The sequence below is a fragment of the Phacochoerus africanus genome, chromosome X (genome assembly GCF_016906955.1).
Source record: "Phacochoerus africanus isolate WHEZ1 chromosome X, ROS_Pafr_v1, whole genome shotgun sequence".
NCBI classification, from domain to species: Eukaryota; Metazoa; Chordata; class Mammalia; order Artiodactyla; family Suidae; genus Phacochoerus; species Phacochoerus africanus.
The window spans coordinates 124,848,366-124,871,135 of NC_062560.1; the positions used below are offsets into that span (position 1 = coordinate 124,848,366).

The 22,770-nt window shown below is 48.8% G+C and overlaps 1 protein-coding gene across 1 annotated transcript in view; it reads left to right on the top strand.

Moving 5' to 3' along the window:
* Positions 1 to 1,176: 1,176 nt before the first annotated feature.
* Positions 1,177 to 22,770, top strand: part of AFF2 (ALF transcription elongation factor 2) — a 482,556-nt gene continuing 460,962 nt past the window's right edge. Inside the window, exon 1 of the mRNA XM_047764620.1 lies at positions 1,177 to 1,345. Within this exon, the coding sequence (XP_047620576.1) occupies positions 1,299 to 1,345 (47 nt within the window). The 5' untranslated portion in view covers positions 1,177 to 1,298. The remainder of the gene's footprint in view (positions 1,346 to 22,770) is intronic.

The window sequence follows — 22,770 nt, forward strand, 5'->3', positions numbered from 1 at the left end:
GGCAGCCAGAGGGTGGGGTAGTGGGACACATTCGGTGGAGTCCCCATTTCCCAGAGGAGGAAAGTGCAGAAGCCCTCTGCCCAAGGCACGTGGTAGCTGTGCGGGGAAGGTGGAAGCGCAACCCATTTTCCCTGCGTCCTAACCCTGAACCCAAGGGCCACAGCAGGATGGTGATCCGTGCCTAGCCTTGCAGCCCGCGGAGTCCAGGGCTCAGAGCCTTCGGACCTACTAGGTGCGCAATTCGTCCTGCAGCCCGCACGGCACTGCGGCATGCCTGGCCGGCTGGGTGTGGACACGCGGCTCCGCGGGGACGGTGAAGGTGACCGCCTTCTCCTTCCTGGCCCCGAGTGCTTTGCGCTGCGGGCCCGAGAGATGCTCGGGCCCACCAAAGTTTGCTCCAGTGCTCAGGGGTCTTAGGAATGTCCCAGGGTGGGGACTGCGCGCGCCGCAGCGGGGGTCGACCCCCATCCCCAGGGCAGTTTGTGCGCTCTTTTCGGGTTCCGAACCCTCACTCTCCGTGGTGGGAGTAGATGGGGGTTCAGAGAGAGGGTCTCCTTGCCGAAGCCTGCCTCCTGGCCCCGCCGCCCACCCTCCCGCATCCTGGCAACGGCCCCTCCGGCCGGGACCCCGGGCCGGGGCCCCAGCGCTGCGGCCGCTCCCACCAGCTGATTTTGACAGAGGGGGGTCCCGGGCGGCGCGGGCGGGCGGGGCGAGCCCCTGCCAGATCCGGGGATGATAACGTGCCGGCTCCATGTCGCGGCTTCGGGCTGTCCAGGCTCCGCCCCCTGTGAGTGTGTAAGTGTGTGATGCTGCCGCGGCCGCCGCCGCCGCCGCCGCCGCCGCCGCCTGTGCAGCCGCCGCCGCCGCCGCCGCCGCTGCCGCCCCGGCTGCCGCGCCGCGCCGCGCCGCTGCAGCTGCCCCGGCCGCCCCCGCCGCCGCCGCCGGCCCGCAGCCCGCCAGGCGGGCGGCCCCGCCGGCCCGAGCCCGCAGCGGCTGCTGCCGCCGCAGCGTCGGGGCGCTGGGCGCGCGGGCAGCCGCGGACCGAGCGGACCCGAGCGGGCGGCCAGGCACTTGCCCGCCCCGTGCCGCCGCCGCCGCCGCCGCCGCCGCCCCGGAGCGCAGGACCCGGCACCTCCGGCGCCCGCCGCCGCGGCCGATGCGGCCCGGGCACTTTTAGCCGGGCGGGAGGGCCAGAGAGCCGGGCCGCCGAGAGCAGCGAGCGAGCCGCGCCGAGAGCCGCGCAGACCCGCCGCGAGCAGGGACGGACGCCCGCCCGCCGCCGCCGCAGCCCGGCCGCTATGGATCTATTCGACTTTTTCAGGGACTGGGACTTGGAGCAGCAGTGGTAGGTGTTGATTTTTGCCTTCTCCTTTGCTGCGCAGATCCCTGGGCTGGGGCCGGGCTTTTCGCCTTTGTTAAGAGGAGCCGGGGCTTGGTGGGGGCGCCCCGGCCGCCCTCCCACTTGCTCCCGGACACCTCTGGCCCCGGCCGCCGCGACTGGTCGGTCGGGTGCCCGGGTGGGGGGAGGGGCGGGCCGCGGGGCCGATGCAGGTCCCGAAGGCGTCGCTTGGCACTCCGAGGCCAAAGAGTTGCGTTTGGCCCCCATCGGATCCGGTGCTGCCCGAGGGCTGAACCGCGCGACCTCCGCCCGGCTTTTCTCTCCAAACGGCTGGCCAGCCGGCCTGTGGCGCACCGGATGCTGCCCGCTCGAAATGCCCCAACTTTCCTGGTGCCCAACGCCGGCGGCCGGCCTTAGGGGGCAGGCAGCGGCCAGGTGCCGCCGGCGGCCCTCCGCTTCCCCGGCGGCCGCCGCCCCCGCCGCCACCTCGATCTCCGCCCGGCGTGGCACGCGCACCTTCCCTTCCACCCGCCGGGCCCGAGTTCCCCGCACCCAGGCGCCGAGAGGCGGCTTGGGGGAGCGGGGGCACCGCGCGGGGGACCTCGGGTCCGGGCCGACTTGGGCTTTTGGCTTTCTCGATTTTGAGGGGTTTTGAAGTTGGCCCTAAAGTTGGCCGCTCCGATGTCTCCGAACATTTAATTAGCGTCCGGGCCCCCGTCCGCCCCCCACTGGGAGGCGGCCGCAGGTTTGTGTGATGGGCACCCAGCTCGGATTCAAAGGTTTAAGTCAGCTAGTCCCCAAATACTGTCAACTTGTCGCTGAGAGGGTTTTGAAAGATGGTGCAGCGGTGATTGGGGAGCCGGAAAGTTGTTACTGTGCGTGATGTGCGCGCGCGTGTTGCATAAATAGTGATATACATATCTATTAACTTTTGCCAAAACTTCACCTCCTGCACCAACCTTATCACTGTTAATTTGTCATAACATCTTAACGTATCAATTTGCCTCCACAGCCTCCGGCACTAGACGGGGGGAAGGCGCGGCGGTAGCGACTTAGAATTGCACTCTTGGCTTTTGCTTTTTAAAATGTAGTTGGAACAAATCTATAGTACGGTCCGACAGTGTGAAATCTTTTGCAATGTTAAACTACTGGCAGCCGTTGACTATGAATGCTGTGTATTTTTACAAGGATTTCCCTTGCTGATGTGATATTTTAGGCAATTTCCTTCTTTAGAAAAGGGTCAAACTCTTAGCCAACAGCTTCATTATGCCAATCATGACTCCTTTAGTCGCAAATCCAAGATAATCAGAACTTAAATACATTTTATTTTGCAGCAATTCTGGGTAAATCCTCGAAGCCACAAATTACACTGTATCACTATTAATCTGCAAGGCGTTTTTGATACCATGCAGGGCTTTATCAGCTCTGCAGCAAAACAGGTTGCAGTTTTTAATAACCATGCTGTTGTTATTTGAAAGTAAAGATCACAATAAAATTACTGCTCAATTAAATATTACGCTCCTGCACACAGCCTTTACTCTGCTTCACTAATTTATTTTGCAGACAACTGATAACCACAGCGTTACTATTTGCATACACTTTGCCTAATATGTGGTGTGGGCAACATCATTAATTTAACAGACATTGTTATAATTGATTTTGTGGGTGTAGTTCAAATGTTAAACATACATACAAGGTATTAGGTTTTTCAAAACGTGTTTATTATATTATTTTAATTTCAGTTTAATCTTAGGCACATGCAGTTGCACGTTTAAAAGGGGTGGGCTCTTTTAGATTTAATTTCTTTTTTCAGAAAGATACTCTCCCCCCCGCCCCGCCCCCGGCTTGAAGGCTATCTGTTATTATATTAAGGAAGATTCAAAACCTTACTTTCTCCAGATTCCTAACTATGCCACCCACATCTGTTAAGAAACATGCAGACTTGGACACTCTGTGGCTCTTAGGTGAAATAGTGATGAATTAATATAAGACGTCTGCCTCAATAAACTGGCCTTTTCCCTCTGCGCACACGTTCCAGGAAGATTTCGCCTTACTGTTTGACTGTGAGGGGCAAGCTTCCTTATGCATCTGTATTTGTAAACATTTGTAATGCCATTGAGCCTCTGTGTTTTGAACACCCCCACAGAGAAGAGGAACAGAAAGAAATGTGAATAGTGGATGAACTAAAAAGCTTGCTATTGCCTTGAATGGAAATCTGTACCTTACCAAACTCTCTTTGGACATCCAGAGCATGCCAATTACATGTTCATTATACTTTTACTTCCCCTCCTGGGGAGTAAGTAGCTGCTTAGAATGTTGGCATCCAGGGCTCCCCACCCCTAACCCTCCAGGAGGTGGCAGGAAGAGAAAGACGCCAGCCAAGTTAAGGATCTCATTTACTACATTGGACCTCTTCTCAGCGTTCACTTGTGGAACAGAGAGCTCTGAGCCGTCTCTACTGCAGCCCTAGATGTCTGGCAATCACTGGATCAGGCCAGCTGAAAAACCAGCTCATCCTCCAAGAGGTAATGAAGAAAGACTTGACACACATGGGCATATGTGTTGCTTGCAAACACTAGACGAGAGTAGACAAAAAAAATGCGTTTAGAAACGTAGGCATTGGTCAGGAGGAATGTACATAAAAAGCATGGGGCACGAGTGACGCAGCCACGTGGACGTGCTGAGTCTGGAGTGTGGGAGCACTCGCTGCCCAACAGAACAGACCCCCGGACTTCACACGCTGCAAGAACCTCTTCATGGGTCATGCTCTGGACTCGATTAAAGGCCCGGAGCTGTAGTTCTTTAAGATTCCTGGGTGAATGTGCAATGTTCACCTGTGTCTGAATTTAATAGGAACCATTCTGTGGAAGAAGAGGGAGGTGCAGATGGCTGTGTGCACCAAAGACACCACTTGCTCTTTAAAAAATGGAAAGAAAAGGGGGGGGGGAGGTCAGATTTTCTCTTTTAAATCATTCCATAGACTTGTCTGTGATAACCAGGTAAATGAATTCCTGAGGTGTCTGGGGATCTCGTGGCTAGATTTGGACTTGTTTACCAGCAGTGGGGATGTCCCGAGTCCCCTTTTCAGGGGACAAGAGCCTACTCTGTCCTGTAAGCACATTGATTAAGTATTACTTTGTGACAGGCCACGATTCTTTGTGGGGATGCTTCTTTTTTTTTTTTTTTAACTATTAAAGAAGAAAGCAAGAAAGAGAGACGGAAACAGAGGTACAGAAAGGGGCTTATTCTGAAAAATAAAAATGGAAAAGGAAGCCACCATAGTAGCAAAATCATAATGTTCAAGAGCCTGTTGACAATTGTAGTTAAGCAGTGGTGACGGTGGCCGACCTCTCACACTGCGCAGGACGAGGGACGGCATGGCTGGTTTGTAGTTTTTATGTGATGGCTCACAAGTAGCCTAATTAGAGGCAAGCTTGCAAACGGGCAGTTATACAGGAAGAGACTTAAACTCACTAAACTGTTATATAAATAGAAAGTTCAAAGGTCCCCGTGGGGCTGCCCAGGCTTCTCCGCCCCCAGGGGCTGCCCCAGCGGGCCCCCCTCCGTCTCCCTCGGCCTCGTTGGGGGTGGGGACCCTGCTCTCCAGACAAAAGTGAACTGTTTCAGCTCCAGCTGGGCATGGCCCATGCACTGCGGCAGCCCAGCTGCCTCGGCCTGCCCTGCGCACGCAGATCGGGAGTGCAACAGGCCTGTCTCTGGATGGGAAGGTCACCGACACGCAGAGGCCCCAACCTTCGTCTACCCCGGGGGGTAGGGCCAGGATTTCTTTCTGTCCCTCCATCCATTTATCTTCGCCCCTTCCCCTCTGTCGTCCACGGAAAGGGAGGCGCCTGTGGTCTATTTTCTTTGCCAGGACAGTATGCCTTCTGGGTGCGTTCATTCAGCAGACCGCTTGGGGTTACGTTTCTTAAGGGAGTGTATGGAGAGGCGAGGCTCGAGGTGTTGAGATGAGGTGTTGAGCTCTCCCACAAGCTCCCAAGACCCCCAAAGAATACATGCTATTATCTCCATAAATCTTAAAAGGCACGTCTCTTGGACAAGGAAGAAAATTATCTCACGTTAGAAATCAGTGTAATGATACATGAATTGTTTTGCTAATGACTCAGTCAAGCATTTAACAACTTTAAAATATACAAATCAAGATGGAAAATGACTGCCTCAAAAATGAATCTGTCATTATAGACATCAACGAGATTCCAAACATTTAAGCATTGCCTAGATGGATAAACATGATATTGTATTTAAACATGCTAATTATTGTTGTATAGAAATGGTTTCAATGTGCTGAACCTTTATTTCATACCCGTTATTCTTAGCTAATACTATTTCTTGCGTGCAAAATTTGCACATATTTAACATAATTTCAGAATCGTAAAAGTCCAATAAAATGGCCTTCTCTGGAGCAGTCTAGAAGCTGTAGTCCTCTGAGCTTATAGCTGTGGGTCATACCTCAAAAAGGGAAACTGCCATCTACTTGATTAGCTCATCATGTAGACAAAACAATTGATACAGTGACTACATTTTTCACTTTTAATTTTGTCCTGGTCTGATTGCTATGAGATAAAGAGATTTTAAAAACCTTGCAACTGATAATGGAAAGAAATGTATTGCTGATTAAAGAGTTCAAGGCACAGCCTGGAGGAAGCTTTCCGAGGAATGCGTGTGTGGGTTTCACCTGTGCGTGGTAACACGCGTCATCCCCGTTGCTGCTGTCCTCTGAGTATTGATGCCCCAAACATAACCGAGTAGCTAGTGCTTTAAATGCCGAGTCTGACTTAATCCTCCAGCCAACTCTATGAGACAGCATCTATTATGGTTTCCATTTTCGGGCGAAGAAACAGAGGCACTAACTCCTCAGCGATGCAATTCAGATTCCAGCCTAGACGGAGCCGCCCGCAGAGCCTGCACGAGCAAAAACCCGCGTTTTGCCTGGGCCTTTCCAGCATGCGGACTCCTTCCCCACACATCGTCTCATTCGGCCGTTGTGAACGAGAATGCACAGGTGTAGTTCCCATTTTACAGATGAGCAAGTAGCCCGGGAGAGGTTGATGGACTCACTTAAGTTCACACAGCCTGGTTAATAGCAGGGCTAGCTCAGAAATCCACAGCTCCCGATTTCCAGATCATTGCCTCTTATTTACTGTTTCTGTGTGGGCTCGAGCATTTAGTTCTCACTGAAACGAATGCATTGGATTGTGTTTATAATGCTTGTGTAAAAAAACAAAACAAAGCAAAACAAAACAAAAAAACAAAAAAACCTGTGGAATTACCATATAATCACCTAGCCATGGAACTCTGCTTTTTCCTTTTAATTAAAAAAGAGCAATTTATGTACTGATACCGTCTCTTAACCCTTCTTGTATGGATGCCCCTTTAATGAAACTGTATGAATGGCAAATTATACATATATGTATGTATGATTATGTAGGCATATATACTATCTCTCTGCCTATAAAACTCAAGTCCTTGAGACTCGTCCATTTAACTCTGAATGCCCTAATGTTGAGGATGTGATACTTGAACTTCAAGAAAACCACTGTATGTTTGCGTGGTTAAGTGGGACCCTCAGAGCAGCGGGAGGAGGGAGGTGACACTTCTTTCCAAAGCTGTGTAACTCACCACGTCTGTGATTTGACTCGATCCTCACAATAACCTTGCAGGTGTGTCAGGACTGGTCCTACTGGCTCCATTTTGTAGATTCGAAAGCTGAAGTTCAGAGAGGTTAAGTGACTTGTCTAAGTTTACACAGCGTGCGGACGGCCTTCGGATTTGTGTTTATTGCTCTTTTCACTGCGTCACCACTGTTGCATTCAGGCTTTTATGTTTAAATATCCGCCTTGCTGCCTAGGGAATGGCGCATGCGCTCTCGCATCACCTAGCACAGTGCCTTTATCGTTACAGGTGCTCTGTAAACAGCTGGTGATTGATGTTAGGGCTCCATCAGCTCCAAGAGTGTTTTATGCAAATGCTCCTGTCTTTCAAAGATAGTCGCTTAGTAGATCCTGGTGGTAATACTGGCCCGCTGTCTTTTCGATAGTTTCTCATGGTAATTTTTTGAAGGTCTCTTAGCCAGTCTGGTCTCTTTTGCTGGAAGTTAAGAGGAAGAACAATGGTTACCAAAAAAAGCTTAAAGAAGCATGTGTGACCAAAATCTGAAGAAGAATTGACTGGTCGGAGGGTTGGGAATCCTCCAGCGTTCCTTGAGTTTCAGCCTTTATGACTTGTATTTCATCATGGGAAGACTGTTTTTCTACTTAACTGTAGCAGATCCACGCCATAAATTATCATGACTGTTAAACAAAGGTCCAGCACTGGGTTCCTCTAATGTAAAACTTTTATGTTGCACTTTAATGAAATTTTATATGCATGTTCAAAGCAAGGCACACTTTATACCATGGAGAGGGCGATGCTCTAAATTGTTGCATTTATTTTAAAGTAAATCTTTTCAATGACCTTAGCTGCTAACATCCACCTACTTACTGAGCTGAGAAAAATTATCTGAGTGCTTAAATAAAATAGCCTGATTTAAGCAGGGCTGACAATAGCCCTCCAGCTAGAATCTGATTTTGATTATGGATTGCTTAGTTTATGGAATGCATTTTTTTTATATACCTGTGCATTTTGCTTCATATGAAAAAGAAAATCAGCCAGAGATTGAAAGTAATCTTTGATTTGGTTGTTCAACAGCCATGTGCTGGTTTAGAAAGGTATAAAGGCCGCATGTTGGGAAATAAGCTAAGGAAACAGGTTTTGTTTTCATTCCAAACTCAACATCACTCCTCTATTTTTTTCAATGTTCATTTTGTTGGAGAAAAGGAAAAGAACAAACACATCACTTCCATCCCATAAAGAAGAGTTTGTTTTGTTAAGTTTCCAAATAAGAGTTCTCTGCATCGTCTGCCATCTTCTGTGAAAACCAGATCTCCATAGCAGATACTCGTGGCCTTGATTAAACCATGTTCCTGGAGTCGGAGTTTTGTGTTTCGTGGGCAAGATACCACCTGGCAATAGCATTGAAATGGTTTCTTTCTATGTAAATAATAAAAAAAAAAAAGCCCTCCTTATCTTGGAGTGGTGCTGCAGTTAACAATCACTGGCAGAAGTTTCTTCCAACTCTGATGTCTTCTTGGTCTTTGGGTGATTTGCTCAAACCCACCCGCTGGAAGGAGTGCCTAATGAGGACAGTTTAATCTTCTGATTGTGGCGGAATGTACACCACAACCTGACTGTCGAGTGAACGAGAAACGCAATCACAGCGGCTTTCCTTCTCCCTCCAGAATGTCAGTCAACTATTTTTTAAAATAAATTCATGTTCCAAAGGGACTGGTTGTTTCATGCCAGATCGGCACAATCACAGTTAACTAAGTTAACTTCCAGCGTGATCGGTGTTTCTGATGAAGTGTCCCGGAATCATGGCGAAGACGCTTCCCTTAGCCATTATTTTTGCGCTGGCAGAAGGCTTGGCTCTGGTGTGTGGACATTCATCCCTTCCTTGAACATAGTGTTTCAAGACTGGGAGGGCCTTCAGGGTCATGTGGTCCAGCCTCCTGACTTTACGGATGAGGAGACTGAGGCCCCAGATGGGAACATGGCCTGCCGGAGGACATCCGGTCCATACGCGACAAAGCTGGGTCAGGAGCCCTCGTACCCTCGTGCAGTGTTTGTCCCTCTGTCAAGGATGGTTTGCGTTGCGTGCTGACTCTGCGCCCGGCGCTTTGCTAGGCAGTCACTGTCAGGGGAGACGAACCGGATTGGGGGCAACAGTGTGACTTCCATATACGTAAAATAGGAATTCAAGGAGAGAGAGAAAGAATGAGAGCACGTGACTCGGAGAGACAGCGACTGAGCAAGGAGAGGAGCAAGACTCCTCCTCAAGGCCCGAGAAGCTCTTTTCCCACCCTTAGCACATTCGGAGTGGCAGGGAAAGCCAGAGACGTGGGCAGGTAGAGGACCAGGAGCAGCCAGCGCGCTGTCTCCAGCGGCCGCCTTTGGAGCCCCACGTCGCTGGTTGGATCGTAGCTCAGGATCGTGTAAATGCTCAAGTTAGGTTTTGCCGCGTGAGTGGAGGGAGTCCTGTCTCCACCACGGACCCCCATTCGCTGCGGGACAGCCGCAGAACTCTTGACAGTTATTTGACTGTCAGAGTTATGTAAATATTTCTGCACACCTTGGGACAAAGAAATACCAAATGCAAGTTTGTTTTCCCGAATCAGTTGAGACAAGTGTAAACGGGCACAATTGCTGGCAATATAGCTATTTTCAAAGAAAATGTATATTGTGGCTCTTCGTATGTACCCAGATAGATCTCTTCTTTGGTTCTTTCTCATTGATTGATTGATGTATTTATGTATGTATTTATTTATCTTTATGGCTGCACCCACAGCACATGGAAGTTCCCCGATATGGGGATTGGATCCAAGCCGCATCTCCTGCGGCAACGCTGGATCCTTTAGCCCACTGCATCAGGCCGAGGGTCCAACCTGCAGCAACCTGAGCCGCTGCATTCAGATTCTTAACCCACTGTACCACAGCAGGAACTCTTCTTGCTGTCTCTCTCTCTCTTTCTTCCCCCCCTTTTTTTTAAATTATTAGCTCATTTTTCTGGAAGGTATGTGGGATGTTTTTCTTTTTGCCTTTCGTTTTCCTAAGGAGTAAGTCGATGCCTTGGTATCATCTGATTGGTGTTTACATCTGTGATTGAGATGAATTGTTGGGCCACCAGGTAATTTCTTTGTCTAGCTGTCTCATCCTTTGACTCTCCACTCTGACTCTAGCAAGCCACTAGCTAGAATCCTCCTGCTTCCTCTGCCCCCAAACTCATATAATCTTGCCCTGTCGGCTTAGACACCCCTCCCCTATGCTGCCAAACCACCCAGAACAGCCTTCCAGTATGCCCAAGGGGGTTTGCCTTTTATCTCTCTATTCCCAGTGTCTGGCCCAGAGTAATAGCCTAAGGCAGCCAATTCAGAACGCCGCATTGTTCGCTTATCCAACTCATTCAGGCACTGTGCTAGGCCTTCAAAATATTACCTCCAGGTGGAAAGCCACGGTAATAAGTCATACAATAATAATGAGTGGAAATAACAATGAAAGCTAACATTCCTCTGTGACGGGCTGTGATTTGTGTTTTCTGACGTGGCTATTTTTACAGGGCAGGGAAACTGGGACGGAGGGGTGCAGGGACTTGCCCAAGGTCACACGGACAGTATGTTGCAGAGCTGAAATTAAGGTACAGACCACGTGAATCCCTAGCTGCTCTGCCATCCCATGAGGACACCCTGGGAGAGCCGCTAGAGTAGTGGCAGGCCCTGTGCGCCCTGGGGCTCTGCAGTGGCCTGGGCTGGTGAGGCCTTTGTCACCCACCCTTAGGATTTACAAACCAGCCTCGGGTTTAAAGTCCATAATCATATAGGAGGCGGAACTGGCCTTGTGTCTCCTCCAGCAAGAGATGCTTCTACGCCTCTTTGGTGGAAGCACCCAATTTGGTGCTTGGGAGGAACCTGCGTTGAGGGCGGGCTCAAAGGATGTGAGGTTTGGTGGGGGGGGGGGGGGAGTGGCATTGTTTACCGCTGCCTCAGCAGCGCTTAGAACAGTGGCACACAGTAGGTGCTCACGTACTTTGTGTTGAACAAGTAAATGAGTCGATACACCTGCCTAATGCGTTGGGTGATCAAATTTGTGAACAGATAGTTCAGAGGTGCAAGAATGAGGTCTAAGAGAAGAGCTAAAATCACGGTGGTCAGACGGGAAGGTACAGGTAGATGTGGTCAGTCAATACCTTCCTGAAATATCAGGCTTGGTGAAGTTTTATAACGTAAATCTCTCTCTGTGCAGCTTATTTGCCAGGAATCCTGTGGGGACTTCTCTCTTGATGAGAAGAACATCTCTCAGACAACCCTAAACTTAGCAGATCGGTGATTTTAGATTCTTATGCATAGCATTTTCGTTTTTTGAGGAGTACTTACATGGAGTATCTACAGCAATGCTGTAAGGGTAATTTTGCAGACTTTTTTTTTTTTAAAAAAGGTATCAACTTGTTACCATCACCAGAATGAGGCTTCTGTGGGGTACCAAGAGGGAGGAGAGTATGCCTGCAACACTTGCTGAGTATTTTTCTCCACACTTTGATAGCGTTGTTTGTTGTGTTTGGTTTTGTTTTTTCCTTTCTTTCTTTTAAAAATAGTTCCTGCTTTGGAGGCTAACCTAGAATTTGGGTTTTCCTAACATATATTTTTAGACCGAACGCATTTTCTATTTATGCCCCTGGAGGATTCAGATTGCAATTTCATCCCAAGGATGTGCAGAAAAGTTTCCACATGTGTTCATGTCTCAGAACTCTGTAAGGTGGCTTAATGGCCAGCGTAAGAGAAGTAGCATCTGCTGAGCGTGGTGTCCCCTGCTGTACACACATCACCTTATTGAAGAGGCACCCCCAGAAACCGATGTTTTTCCCTCCGCCTTCATAGGGTTGGGCATGGGCTGTATCAGAGATGATGGGCGACTTCAGACTTCAGGGTTAATGAAAGTGAATCTTGGGGGAAAAAACCTCTAAATGCTATTTTACTGTTTTCACAGTACACACTTAAAGGTCACAAGATGCAGGTCAAGGGAGATAGAAAGATAAAAGGTGTTGAAGAAATCTAGGACATTTTAGTGGTGATAAAACTCCCAGTTAAATTAACCGGACATTAAGGTATAGACATGGAGGAGAGCCTGTAGGTACTTATGGGTTTTTAATAAGTTAGGTCCCATAATCAGAAATGAAACATACCCAAGTATTAAATATCCAGGAGGAACACAGGAACGATGATGGTCCTTTTCAAAAGGTAACTATTACATCTTAACTACATCCTTTTTGCTACAATTAGACATTTTGGCCAACTGGTTTTGCGGTTCTAGAACAGTTTAAACGTCGACAGTGCACATATATTCAAACTGCAAGTGGTAAAAGTTCCTATCAAGAATGATGAAGGCCATTATGGTTGGATTCTGATTAGCATTTTATCCTGAAATTACAATGAAATGCCAATGCACACTCTAATGCAATTGAAAAATGACACCAGCGGCAGGCTACTACCATACAGGCTTTTGTAAACAATCACAGTTACTCATATGTTTTGAACAAAAAATGGAAATTTGATGAACCTATTTCAAGAGGCTCGAAAAGTTAAAGTGAGTTCTTAATGGAGATTTGTAGCAAATGATGACAGCAGAGCCCGTATTACCTCAGTTGATTAATTTATAAGGATACTGGTCAATGATTTTAACCAACAGCTATGCATAGCAGAATCCTAATGGGATCTGTCTCTTAAAATTACATAAACTAGGGCATTTGATTTATTTCATAATTTCTCAAAGCTCAGTTTTAACTTCATACAAATAATGCATTAGTCACCCGGGATAAATGGCACATTGAATAAAGTTGTGATTTTTGTCTGCTTCTCCAAATCCGATTTAGAACAGAAACACATCTGGCTCCTTAGTTTCTGCCTATCCTAAATGTTTGTAGTGTCAGAGATGTAGTTTCAGAGTTGGGTCTTTATGTCACCTGCTTCATATCTCATCCGATGAGACTGGATCACACAGGCCTTGCCCTGCCTCTGGATCTCTGGGATGTATAAAGAATTCTGCCTTTCTGGTTTGGGTGTGGTATTAAGAACGACCACAGCTGCAGTGAGGCAGCGAAAGGGTTGATAGATACTGCCCCTCTTAATACACGCTTAGCTGAACAATTTCAATTTTGCTTGGTAACCGATTTGAGATGGGTTAAATACTCAAACCTGAAATATGTACTATCAAAAAGTAGATTTAGTAAAATAACACTAAAATTCCCTATGCCAAGTTCAAATGGAGGAGGACACCAAGCTTTGCCTAGATGCCCAACTCTAACCCACCATCTCCACTCCTGCCCTTACCCTTGACCCTGGGAATGGAGAGTCTTTTCCTTGGGCTGTGAATGCCACAGTGGCTGCTTCAGGGAAGTGCATCCCTCTGAGCCTTACAGTGTCACCCCCCCCACCCCAGGCCAGTTTCAGTGTCAAGACCTGACTACCTCGTACGTTCTGATCACCGTCATTATCACCTTTCTTTAGGTTCCTTGCCTCGATGGAAGATGGAAAGGTGAGTTTGTCTGACAGAACAACTTTGAAATCTCTTTGGCCTGCAATTGCATACCAAAATTGATGGGGGGGGGGAGTTAAATTCATGGCTGGCTGCAAATATGTGGATTTATATTTTTAAGATTTAAAAAACATGATTAGCAGAAAGTTCATAGAACTGCATGGCCATCAAATAACTCTTAAAGACGAAGGTAAATGATGAAGTATGGGGCAAGTTCCCTGAAATCGAACATAATCATAAAAATTCAAGGAAAAGCAATATATTCTGCAAAATTTATGAGTTTTTTGGTGGGGAGAGTTTGCAAAGCTTGACAACCCCCGGTGCATCTGGCCTGGCACATTCCTGTTTGTAATGAGAACCTTATGGGGTGTTGGGCCTTGCTTTTCTTAGGCAGGCCTGCTCCCCAGGGGTATCATAAATGATAGGCGAGTCAGAAACTTCATGGCTCATGGCATTTCTCAGAGATGTTTTAGTTAAGCTGCCTCACCCAGCTACAAGGGCAGAAGTTGGGAAACCAGTCCTCTCATAAATCTTTACTGAGCTTGAATTAATTAATTTTTTTTTCCCTGTTGTTCGTAGGAATCAGAAAGGGAAGAGTAGCTGAATGAATGCACCTACATGACTCCCCAGAAATGGTTCAGGTTCGTGGGGTTCATGTGAGTTTTAGTATTTCACAGACACACATTCATTTAACAACCACGGCAACGATAAACAGCAACCCATAGAAGTGTTCATGCTGGTAACAAGTTGAGCGTGCAGAGCCCCAAACAGAAGAAAAGGGGCAATGCCAACGTTAGGGCTACTTTTCCAGTTTTCTTCTGTCTCATCTTTCCTTTTATTCCCCACGTGCTGTGAAAGTGTGGACTCTCTCATGGCCTCCCTGGGGACTTTGGCCCTTACCTTGTAGGCTGTGTGGTGTGGTGTGGGTGGTAGGTCCTGAAATGGAGATTTGTGACTTTAGAGTTCGTTCAAAGCTGTTCCAGCCTGTGGATTTCCTGAAGGAAGTTCTGATATTACTTTTTTTTTTTTTTTCTCAAAAGGAGTTCCAGCCCTAATGCTGCATTTTAGTGGCCGTGGCTGGGGGTGGGGAAGTCCCACGTGGAATGGGCCTGTGTAAAGTTGATCCTTTCACTTGCTCTGCCTGCCGGGAGCTCAGCCCGAGTCAGCAGCCGTTGGGGAGAAGGCCGAAGTGACTCTGTGCCCTCGGTGCTCCATCACCTCCCCTTCTGTCGCTATCTTTTGAATTCCTGACATTTATTCCTATAAATGGCTTAGTAGTTGCAGTTTTACTCACTTCCTCGGGTAGGTCTAATTGCATTTAGAGCAGGACAGCCCAGCGCAGGAGCCCTGCTGTCCTTCTCCATTGCCTTCCTTTTAATCATATCTGTTACATCTGATAAATTTTCAGACTTGTTTACCCTTTATTAGTGAGCTGGGATACTTCCGGCAGTGATTTGAAAGGAGAAAAAACAATGGTGTTTTCTGGGAGCCATTTAACTAATTTCTGCCGAAGACTATTTGTGCATTTTACGAGAGGACGGGTTTAAAGGGCTGTAGTGAATGAGGCAGCCTACACCGAATGAGGAGATTTGACCCAAAACATTATTTTTTTAAAGGAAAAAGAAGCCATTTTTATCTTTCGTAAGGTTATTTTGAAAGAGTAATAGAGAAACCGCTCTGTTTCCTCACTGGAAAAAAAAAAAAAAAAAAAACAAGGGAAAATAACATTCAGAGGACAGAAGCCTTTAATATCTTGCAAGCTGTTTCCATGAATTCCAAGTTTCAGGTCCAAAACTGTTGTGGCTAATGGAGATTTATGCTCCATCCATTAAAAAAAAAAACAAATCCAAGAAGCATCTTGAATTTAAATTGTGAAATTATTAGACCTTCATTTTCGATGAAATGGAAGGACAGCGGAGGCGCTAGCCACGCACTTGTTTATATTTCCACTGTTTAATAGGAAGGCTGACTTTTCCTAAATGGACAGCGGATGAGGCGGCCTTCCCGGAGTCAGTACCGATGCTTCGGGTCCCTGTCACTCTTAAGAGGAGAATGAAGGGTCTCTGTGAGCCCCAGGGTTCCCCCCCACCCCATATGATACTCTCCCCTTGAACATCTGAATTGTGAGAATCTTAAAGGGCATCAAAATATAAAAAGAGATATGATCCATTGTCGCGACTCAATGCCAGCTGCTTAGAGTGGCGTGCGGGCAAAACGCTCCCTGCGGGTCCGTCCTCACCCCCGGGCAAGGCGGGGTGGTCAAGGGCCCGGGACGCACGCCGGCCGGTCGCCCGCCGCGCTCGCCCCCACATCCACGTCCCGGCGGCTGACGGGCGTCTTGGCGCCTCAGACCCGAGGGGCCCTCGGAGCGGGGCCATCGCCTTGGCCACGCCCGGCCCTCACCCTCCGCCCGGGGGTGCCCCAGCGTCTGCGGGTCCACAACCAAAACCCCGCGAGGCGACGCCACCTCCCTGGCAAGGCAGCCCGTTCCTTGCTCTTCGGGCAGCTCTGCTGCACCTTCGGTTGTCCGTGCGCCGGGGCCTCGTGAGCCCGCCGCCCTTGGTTGTCTTTGCGCCCTGAAGGCCACCCGGAGGAAGTCTCACCTCCACGGCTCGCGTCCGCCCTCCCTGGAGGCGAGGGCAGCCCTCCTCTGCTCCGTGTGTTGTCATGTCTCAGGGCACCACGTCCCAGCACGTGGGTGATTGCCTGGAGAGACTCAGGGTGACCCTGCGAGATATGGGGGGGGGGGGGGTAGGGTCGGTGGCTGTGCCCCAAAGGCTCTATTTTTAGGGGGAGGTGGAGCTGGAGAGGCCTGGCCACTTGCTCCACACACCCTTTTCCAGAAGATCCTCGACACCCTCTGCCCAGGGCAGCCTCCCTCTGGGTACCTCCCCCTTTAAGGGCGGCAGCATGGGAGCCCCAGAGAATGGAAAGGCGGTCAGGAGCATTTTCACAAGGAGGCAGCTAACGCCTGTGGAGCCCTGGCACCTCCTGGGAAGCTGCACGTCTCTCCCGGTGGCCAGATGGGCCTCCACTTGGGAGATGACCGAGGGCCCTGTGTGCCGAACGGCCCCCCTCTGAACCCTTTCTGCACAGATACTCTTCTGCCAGCTATAACCCTGCGAGGTAGGAGAGGCGCCTGTCATTGCCATTTTCACGATGGCGACATGGAGGCCTAGAGAGGCTGAGAGGAAGCTCACATGGGAAGGTAGTGCAGGCAGAGCAGAGCCGGGGTTTCAACCCTGGCACTGTAACCCTGAGCTTCGTAGAGCTCCTCAGAGGCGGGGCTTGAGCTGTTGCTCCACACCAGCCACCTCCGAATGAACTGCTCGCTGGGTGGCAGGCGGAGCTGCCCTTCCTCCGGCCGGCCGTGCCCGTCGCTTCCTGTTGCAAGATGAGGATTGGACGTGAGCGGTGGTCCCCTCTGACACTGCGTCCTCTTCGCGTGCTCACGCTCTCCTTTTGCAGCGTGTGCACCAGACCTCCTGAAGAGGGACACAGCCATTCATCCGTTCCTTCATTTGTCACGTATATGGGGGTGTGTGCATGGGCCGGGCACTGGGGCTCTCATGGCGGCCGTGGCATGCATGACCCCGGGAGTTGCACCAATAAATGCTGTACGTAGGATGAGAGCTGGGCAGAGGTCCGTTGTTTCCCTAAGGTGCCCAAGGTCATATCTGAATATCCTTCCAGTTGCAGGGAGGACAGCCCTCTTTAAGATGACAAAACAGATAACTCCTGGCCCATCCTTCAGGCCCACTGCCCTGCTTGATTCATGCAGGAGATTCATGTGAAGGCGATGGACATGACAAACAGGATTGGCCGGAGCCACAGCAAAGCATTTCCAAAGACACTCTTCTGAAAGGGCTTGAGTCATCAATCGTATGTTGAACCGCATGGCACAGGGCGTCTTTGTGCCTGCCAGGAAGCTAGGCTGACCCAGCACTGCCTTGAAGCATTTCTTCAGTGTCTAGTACTATTATTTCCACCTGCTGCACAAGAGGGCTCTTAAGTCAAAGTCTAGCCCCTATGACATTGCACCACACTGGTGGTTACGGCCAGCTTTCTGTCCGTGTTCAGCAAACCATGTCCTGTCCTGCGCCGCTGATGAGTTATTGTAACCCCCTGTGTTCAGCGCTGCAGGAGAGAGTCTTTTGCTAAGGGGACTCTAAACTAGAAAAGAATTTTTCCCACGTCATTGTCACAGCTCTTCACGGGGCCCCCTGAGATGGATCGTTTCTTGCTACCAAATGCTTTTTAGAAGCATTTTGTTCCCATTCCAGACTCGAGAGTCATCTTGACTTGGGCGAAGAGTCCACTAAAGGGAGTTTAGATTCCATTTTGTTGTGGTCTAGTCTTGGATTTTGCTAATAAGACCAAACAGAGCCAGCTGTGTTCTTCCAGAGAGCCACCTTGAGGATGCGTGTGGGTGACAGAGGACAGCCTTTGCGTTCAGAAGTTTATGGTACATAACTGGACAGTTGTCTCTTCCTCCTGCAAGAGAAGTTTTACCTGACTGTGTGTCGTTTACCGGTTTCAGGAGGGACCTTTATAAGCTGGCGTCCTCTGTGCTCCGCCCTGAGCAGTGACCCCGTGGATGACAGGGATAGGAAAGGTGGCTTGCGGTGCTGGGTCGCTCTCCACCTGCAGTGGAGGTTATCCCGTGCCATTTTAGGTGGAGGAGTATATGCATGTCTGGCATTTAAGCGAAGGCTGGCCAGCCCTTATCAGGAATGTTGTAGAGGGGATTCCGGCATTAGATAAAGGTCGAACTAAATGACCTTTGAGGCGGTTTCAACTGCTGAGTTTTTATGACACTTTAAAATTCCTTAGGAGAAGAGCTGCAGCATAGAGCGTTGGCTGCCACACCTCAAGCTTGAAACTGTCGGAAAATCGTGCTCAAATCAAATCACATTAAATTCTCTTTAAATTTCAGAAATCTAGACCTCCTCAGGTTCGGCCTGATTTGGGGGAGGAGTGGGGTGTGATGGGGAGAACAGGCAGAAGATTAGTGCAACAACAAATACAGCAGCGTCAACCCTCCAAACGTTAGAAAGTGTTTTAATTAAAAGGATTGGGCGTCACTGACATATATAGACTTAAAACATTTTTGGGGGGGCTCATTTGCGGGCTCAGCACATGGAGCCCATTAATTTCTCTTGCCTGCTATTGGCATTTTAATGGCACCTTATGTAAATAGAGGCAGTGAACCTAGTCGCTGCTCTGCCCAAACACCGCGTGCTTGAGTTCCTGGCTGGGTTCTGGGATCTAACTCCATTTGGCTATTGACCTGCTGGTTACAGAAAGCAGTTAACTCTTCTCCGGGTAGGAGTGGGGTGTCAACATTCTCACAATGGAGATTGTGTATTTGCCTTCCTCTTAACCGCTCATTTTCTGTGTATCTTGGAAATAAAAACCTAAGCCTTTTTTTTTTTTTTTTCCATCTTTCTTCATAACATCATGGAATAAATATTGCAGCCCTTGAACACATTTTTAGGTGAAGTCACTTATAGTGATTTGTGGTTCAGTTGGGCTAATAGGTAATATCTGTCCTCCACTCATGTAGACAGGAGAATAATACAAAGCAGGAGAGGCTACAAATGTAGAAAACATGGAGAAAAGAGAGCTTAGAAATTCTGAGAGGAATTCGAAGTGTTCTTTGTGTTCATGGGCAAACACTCTGTGTGTGGCTGTAGTCAGTGACATTAGAATGGGCTGTTCACAACCCTGAGAAAATAAGTTAATAATAGGGTTTGCCTGTGTTTGTGTGTGTGGATATACACTTATATCCACACGTCTCTATCCACATATGTGTCCCCACTCATACATACATGCAGGTGTAAGCTAGATGTAGATTCTAGGCCTTTGTGACACTTGGACCTTTAAGATATATGGTCCTGATACCCTTTCCCACTGCCCTTCTTACTCCTTTAGCCTTTTTGTCTGGTTGAGGGCTGTTTTGTCTAAACAAATTATGCCATTATTTTATTTTAAACACTTAAAAAAAAAAGAATAAAATAATCAATGCCAGATGCCCTGAACACTTGTGCATTGAAAGGAAAAAAAAAAAAATCATATAAAACAAGCTTACATCTGAGATGCTTCAAAGAGGCAACTTTAACTGTCCAGCATTTTTCAAACTTATAAAAGCCATTAATGTCCAGGATGCATTCCGGGCCTGCTGGCCTGTCTCGAACTCTTTTCAAATGCTTTCGGATTCAGGGAAACCCGGTGCACGTTGCCGCAAGCCCTTTTCCCCCTCTTTAATTTTGAGACCCCTGTGTGTTTGGAGGGAAATGTAATCCATATGTTTGTGATTCATTTACACTCAAGTCATCAAAATGTTGTTTGTAAGAGCCATTTGATGTTCTAGAAGCGGCTGTGCATTTTTAAAAAGTAAGCTTTACAGAACCTTTCCCACCAGCCCTACTCACACTTCCCACAAGAAAGGCGTATTTTGCTCAGGGGTAAAATCTGAGGCATAAAGGCCTGACCAGGTCAAGTTAAGTTCTGAAGTCCTCGGTGTGCCACGGGGCTCCGGGTGGCAGGCATCACGCTGCCGTGTTTCTGTGCTGAGTTGGCTGGGCTTGCCAGGTCACAGGGCTCTTCTGGTTCTCCTTAACACAGGCTCAGCCGGCTCTGCTTGGGATGAGTGGAATTGTTTTCTGAGTACATTTAAACCAAACGGGGAATTGACCGCCCTTAACCAGAACTTCCATTCATTCATCTTCCTATGGGGAAGGCGTTTGTCCTGATTTACCGTCTGAAATAAAATGTCTTCAAGTGGAAATAACTTCCATTCGTCAGTTAGAGTATGTATTTCCCTTTTAGACATTACAGTTTTTGCAAAAATTGTAATCACTTCACCTGCAGTCACTTCTTCTTTTGTGCGTGTGTTTAATAAGGAATCTGATATAAAATGGTCGGAAACAGTCTTGACAAATCTCTTTGATTGCTGCCGGTGGCTCTGGCCTTTTTCCTAAAGTAATTTGTTTATGGTTACAATTACAAAGCCCTCTGACAAGCCCACTCTGTAATGACCCAAACAGTGCCCCTGAGAAGAAGTCTTTGTGTGGAAGTCAAACAGTTGAGTGGAGCATAAAGACAGCATACATTGCCGAGGCCGCTGCACTCATTCATCGGTGTGTGGCCCGCTATGCACTGGAAATGAACTTTGAATAGAAGCAGCCCTAAACCTGCTTCCTCCTCAGGGGGCGTGGTTTGAGGGAAGCGGGCCTCACAGGTCCGGGCAGAGGAGTGTGGCGGCAGATCGGCAGGGGCCGTCCCAGGGCAGCCTCTGCTGGTGCCGCTGTGGCCTTCCCTGCCCCTTACGCCGCCACGGAGGACTGGCTAATTGTGAGCCCAGCTGCAGCCGCTAGCGATCACGCCAACTTAGGATACATTCAAGTGTAGCTCAGCGAAGTTCTGCAGCCTCACGACAGGGGTGTCTTCCCCTTGCTTCAAAGTTCCCTTAAAAAAGACTGTCGGCTTTCAGGAATTAACCCCAAAACCCATTTCGTATGAGATCTTTTTTGTTATCAAGACACATTTCCTCTCTACCATAAACATTAAGAAGCTCTTAGAAGCAAAATATATATTCCCGGGTGTGTGTGTGTTTATGAGAGAGAGAGAGAGAGAGAGCGCCCTCCAGGGATTTCCACCGCTAGTGATGCCAATCATTGGATTTGTCCTGATGTGAAAGCCAGGAGCTGAATGACCCCCAGGTTCTCCGTTGGGGCCACGTGGAATTGCACGTGGATATTTCAGATCCCATTGGACCTGATCACAAACTCTTAGTCGTTGACCTTTGAGTTGTGGGTTCAGTAAAAGGGAGAGAGCGGTGAGATGAGCTGTGCCCGGGCCTCTCTCGCGCAGAGGTGGCGAGGGCGTCCCGTCCCCGGAACAGGCTGCGTCCCCTCCATGGCTGCCGGCTGCCCTCCCCAGTCCCTTCCGTTTTCTGCAGGGTTCATGGTGTTGTCAGGTGAGGGCAGTCAGCAGGGGCTGAGGCCGTCCCATGAAGCCTCTGCTAGGGTGCAAGCGTCTGTCACCATGTGCCAGAGTGCGCAGCTGGCTTCCCGGGGCCCCAAGGGGCTTCCAGCCTGCCTTTGGGTTCTCACGGCCTCCCTCTGTTCTTGTCCCAAGTGTGCCCCGAAAACAATCTAATGCAAAAGAGTCAAGCTGCGGCTTGCTGTTTGCTCGCCACCTGTCCCGATGACAAGCGGAAATTGGGTTCCCCTCGCTGGACCTCAAGTCTTCACTTCTTCTCCAAGAGGTGCAGGTGCACGTTGTGCTATCTTTAACCCTGTGGGCTGTCCCAGGGCCGGTTGACAAGGCTGCGCACGCATGTGCATGGGGCAGGATGACTGGCGCGTCTCCGGCCCATCTGCTGATAAGGGCCAGTTTCACGTCATGTGTATCTCCTCGGGGCCTTTTGCATGCGGACGCGGGCATGCGTGCTCTTGTTTATGGAAACAGGCGTACATGGTGTCGACAAAGGACCGAAAAAAAGCTTTGAGGGAAAACTTCAGTTCCTTCCTGCTGGGGGAACATGCGCTTCAGATTCGCACTCGCTCTTGTACGATTTGTTCTAGGGCTCCAGTGAGTGGGCGTTCAATTTTAAATGCACATCAGGTCTTTCAAAAGACCTGTAATGTACAGTGGCCGGTGGTTCCTTTATGCCGTGCGCGTGCACAGTTTCTCACGATTCATGTGTATTTCAGCGGACTCAGGCTAGGTGCGAGTGGCATCACCTGCTCTGTCCTGGTTTTTGCAAAAAACCCCTCAACAGCCCTGTTTTATTAAGATATTTCTTTCTCGTTGATGTGATCATGTGTGTGTTTTTATTCCTTGCAGCTTAAGCCTCCTGGCACATGTCCATTTATAAACCATTTCAATACCTTAGTGTAAAGACCTGGATCTCTCACACACACACACACGTGTGCACACATGTACACCCATGGGCACACACACGAATAAAAAGAGAAACTGAGGCACAGAGAAATCATGGGACTTTTCTGAGATCACATTTTGTGTTGGTGAGAAAACAGCCCTGAAATTGGAATCTGGCTCCAGTCCCTAAAACACCCCCTTCCCGGCAGCATCTTTGTGGAATGCAAGGGTGATGTATATGCGTATAAATCTTCATTAAGGTGAAAGTGAGATATTATTGTAGCTGTTAATGTTAATATGTATTTTCAACATTAATAACCAAACGAGGAAAACGAGGCCAATAGATCTAGGTTCTGTGTGTGATTATAATGATTTATTTTCACTTAAAGTGAAAATGTTAA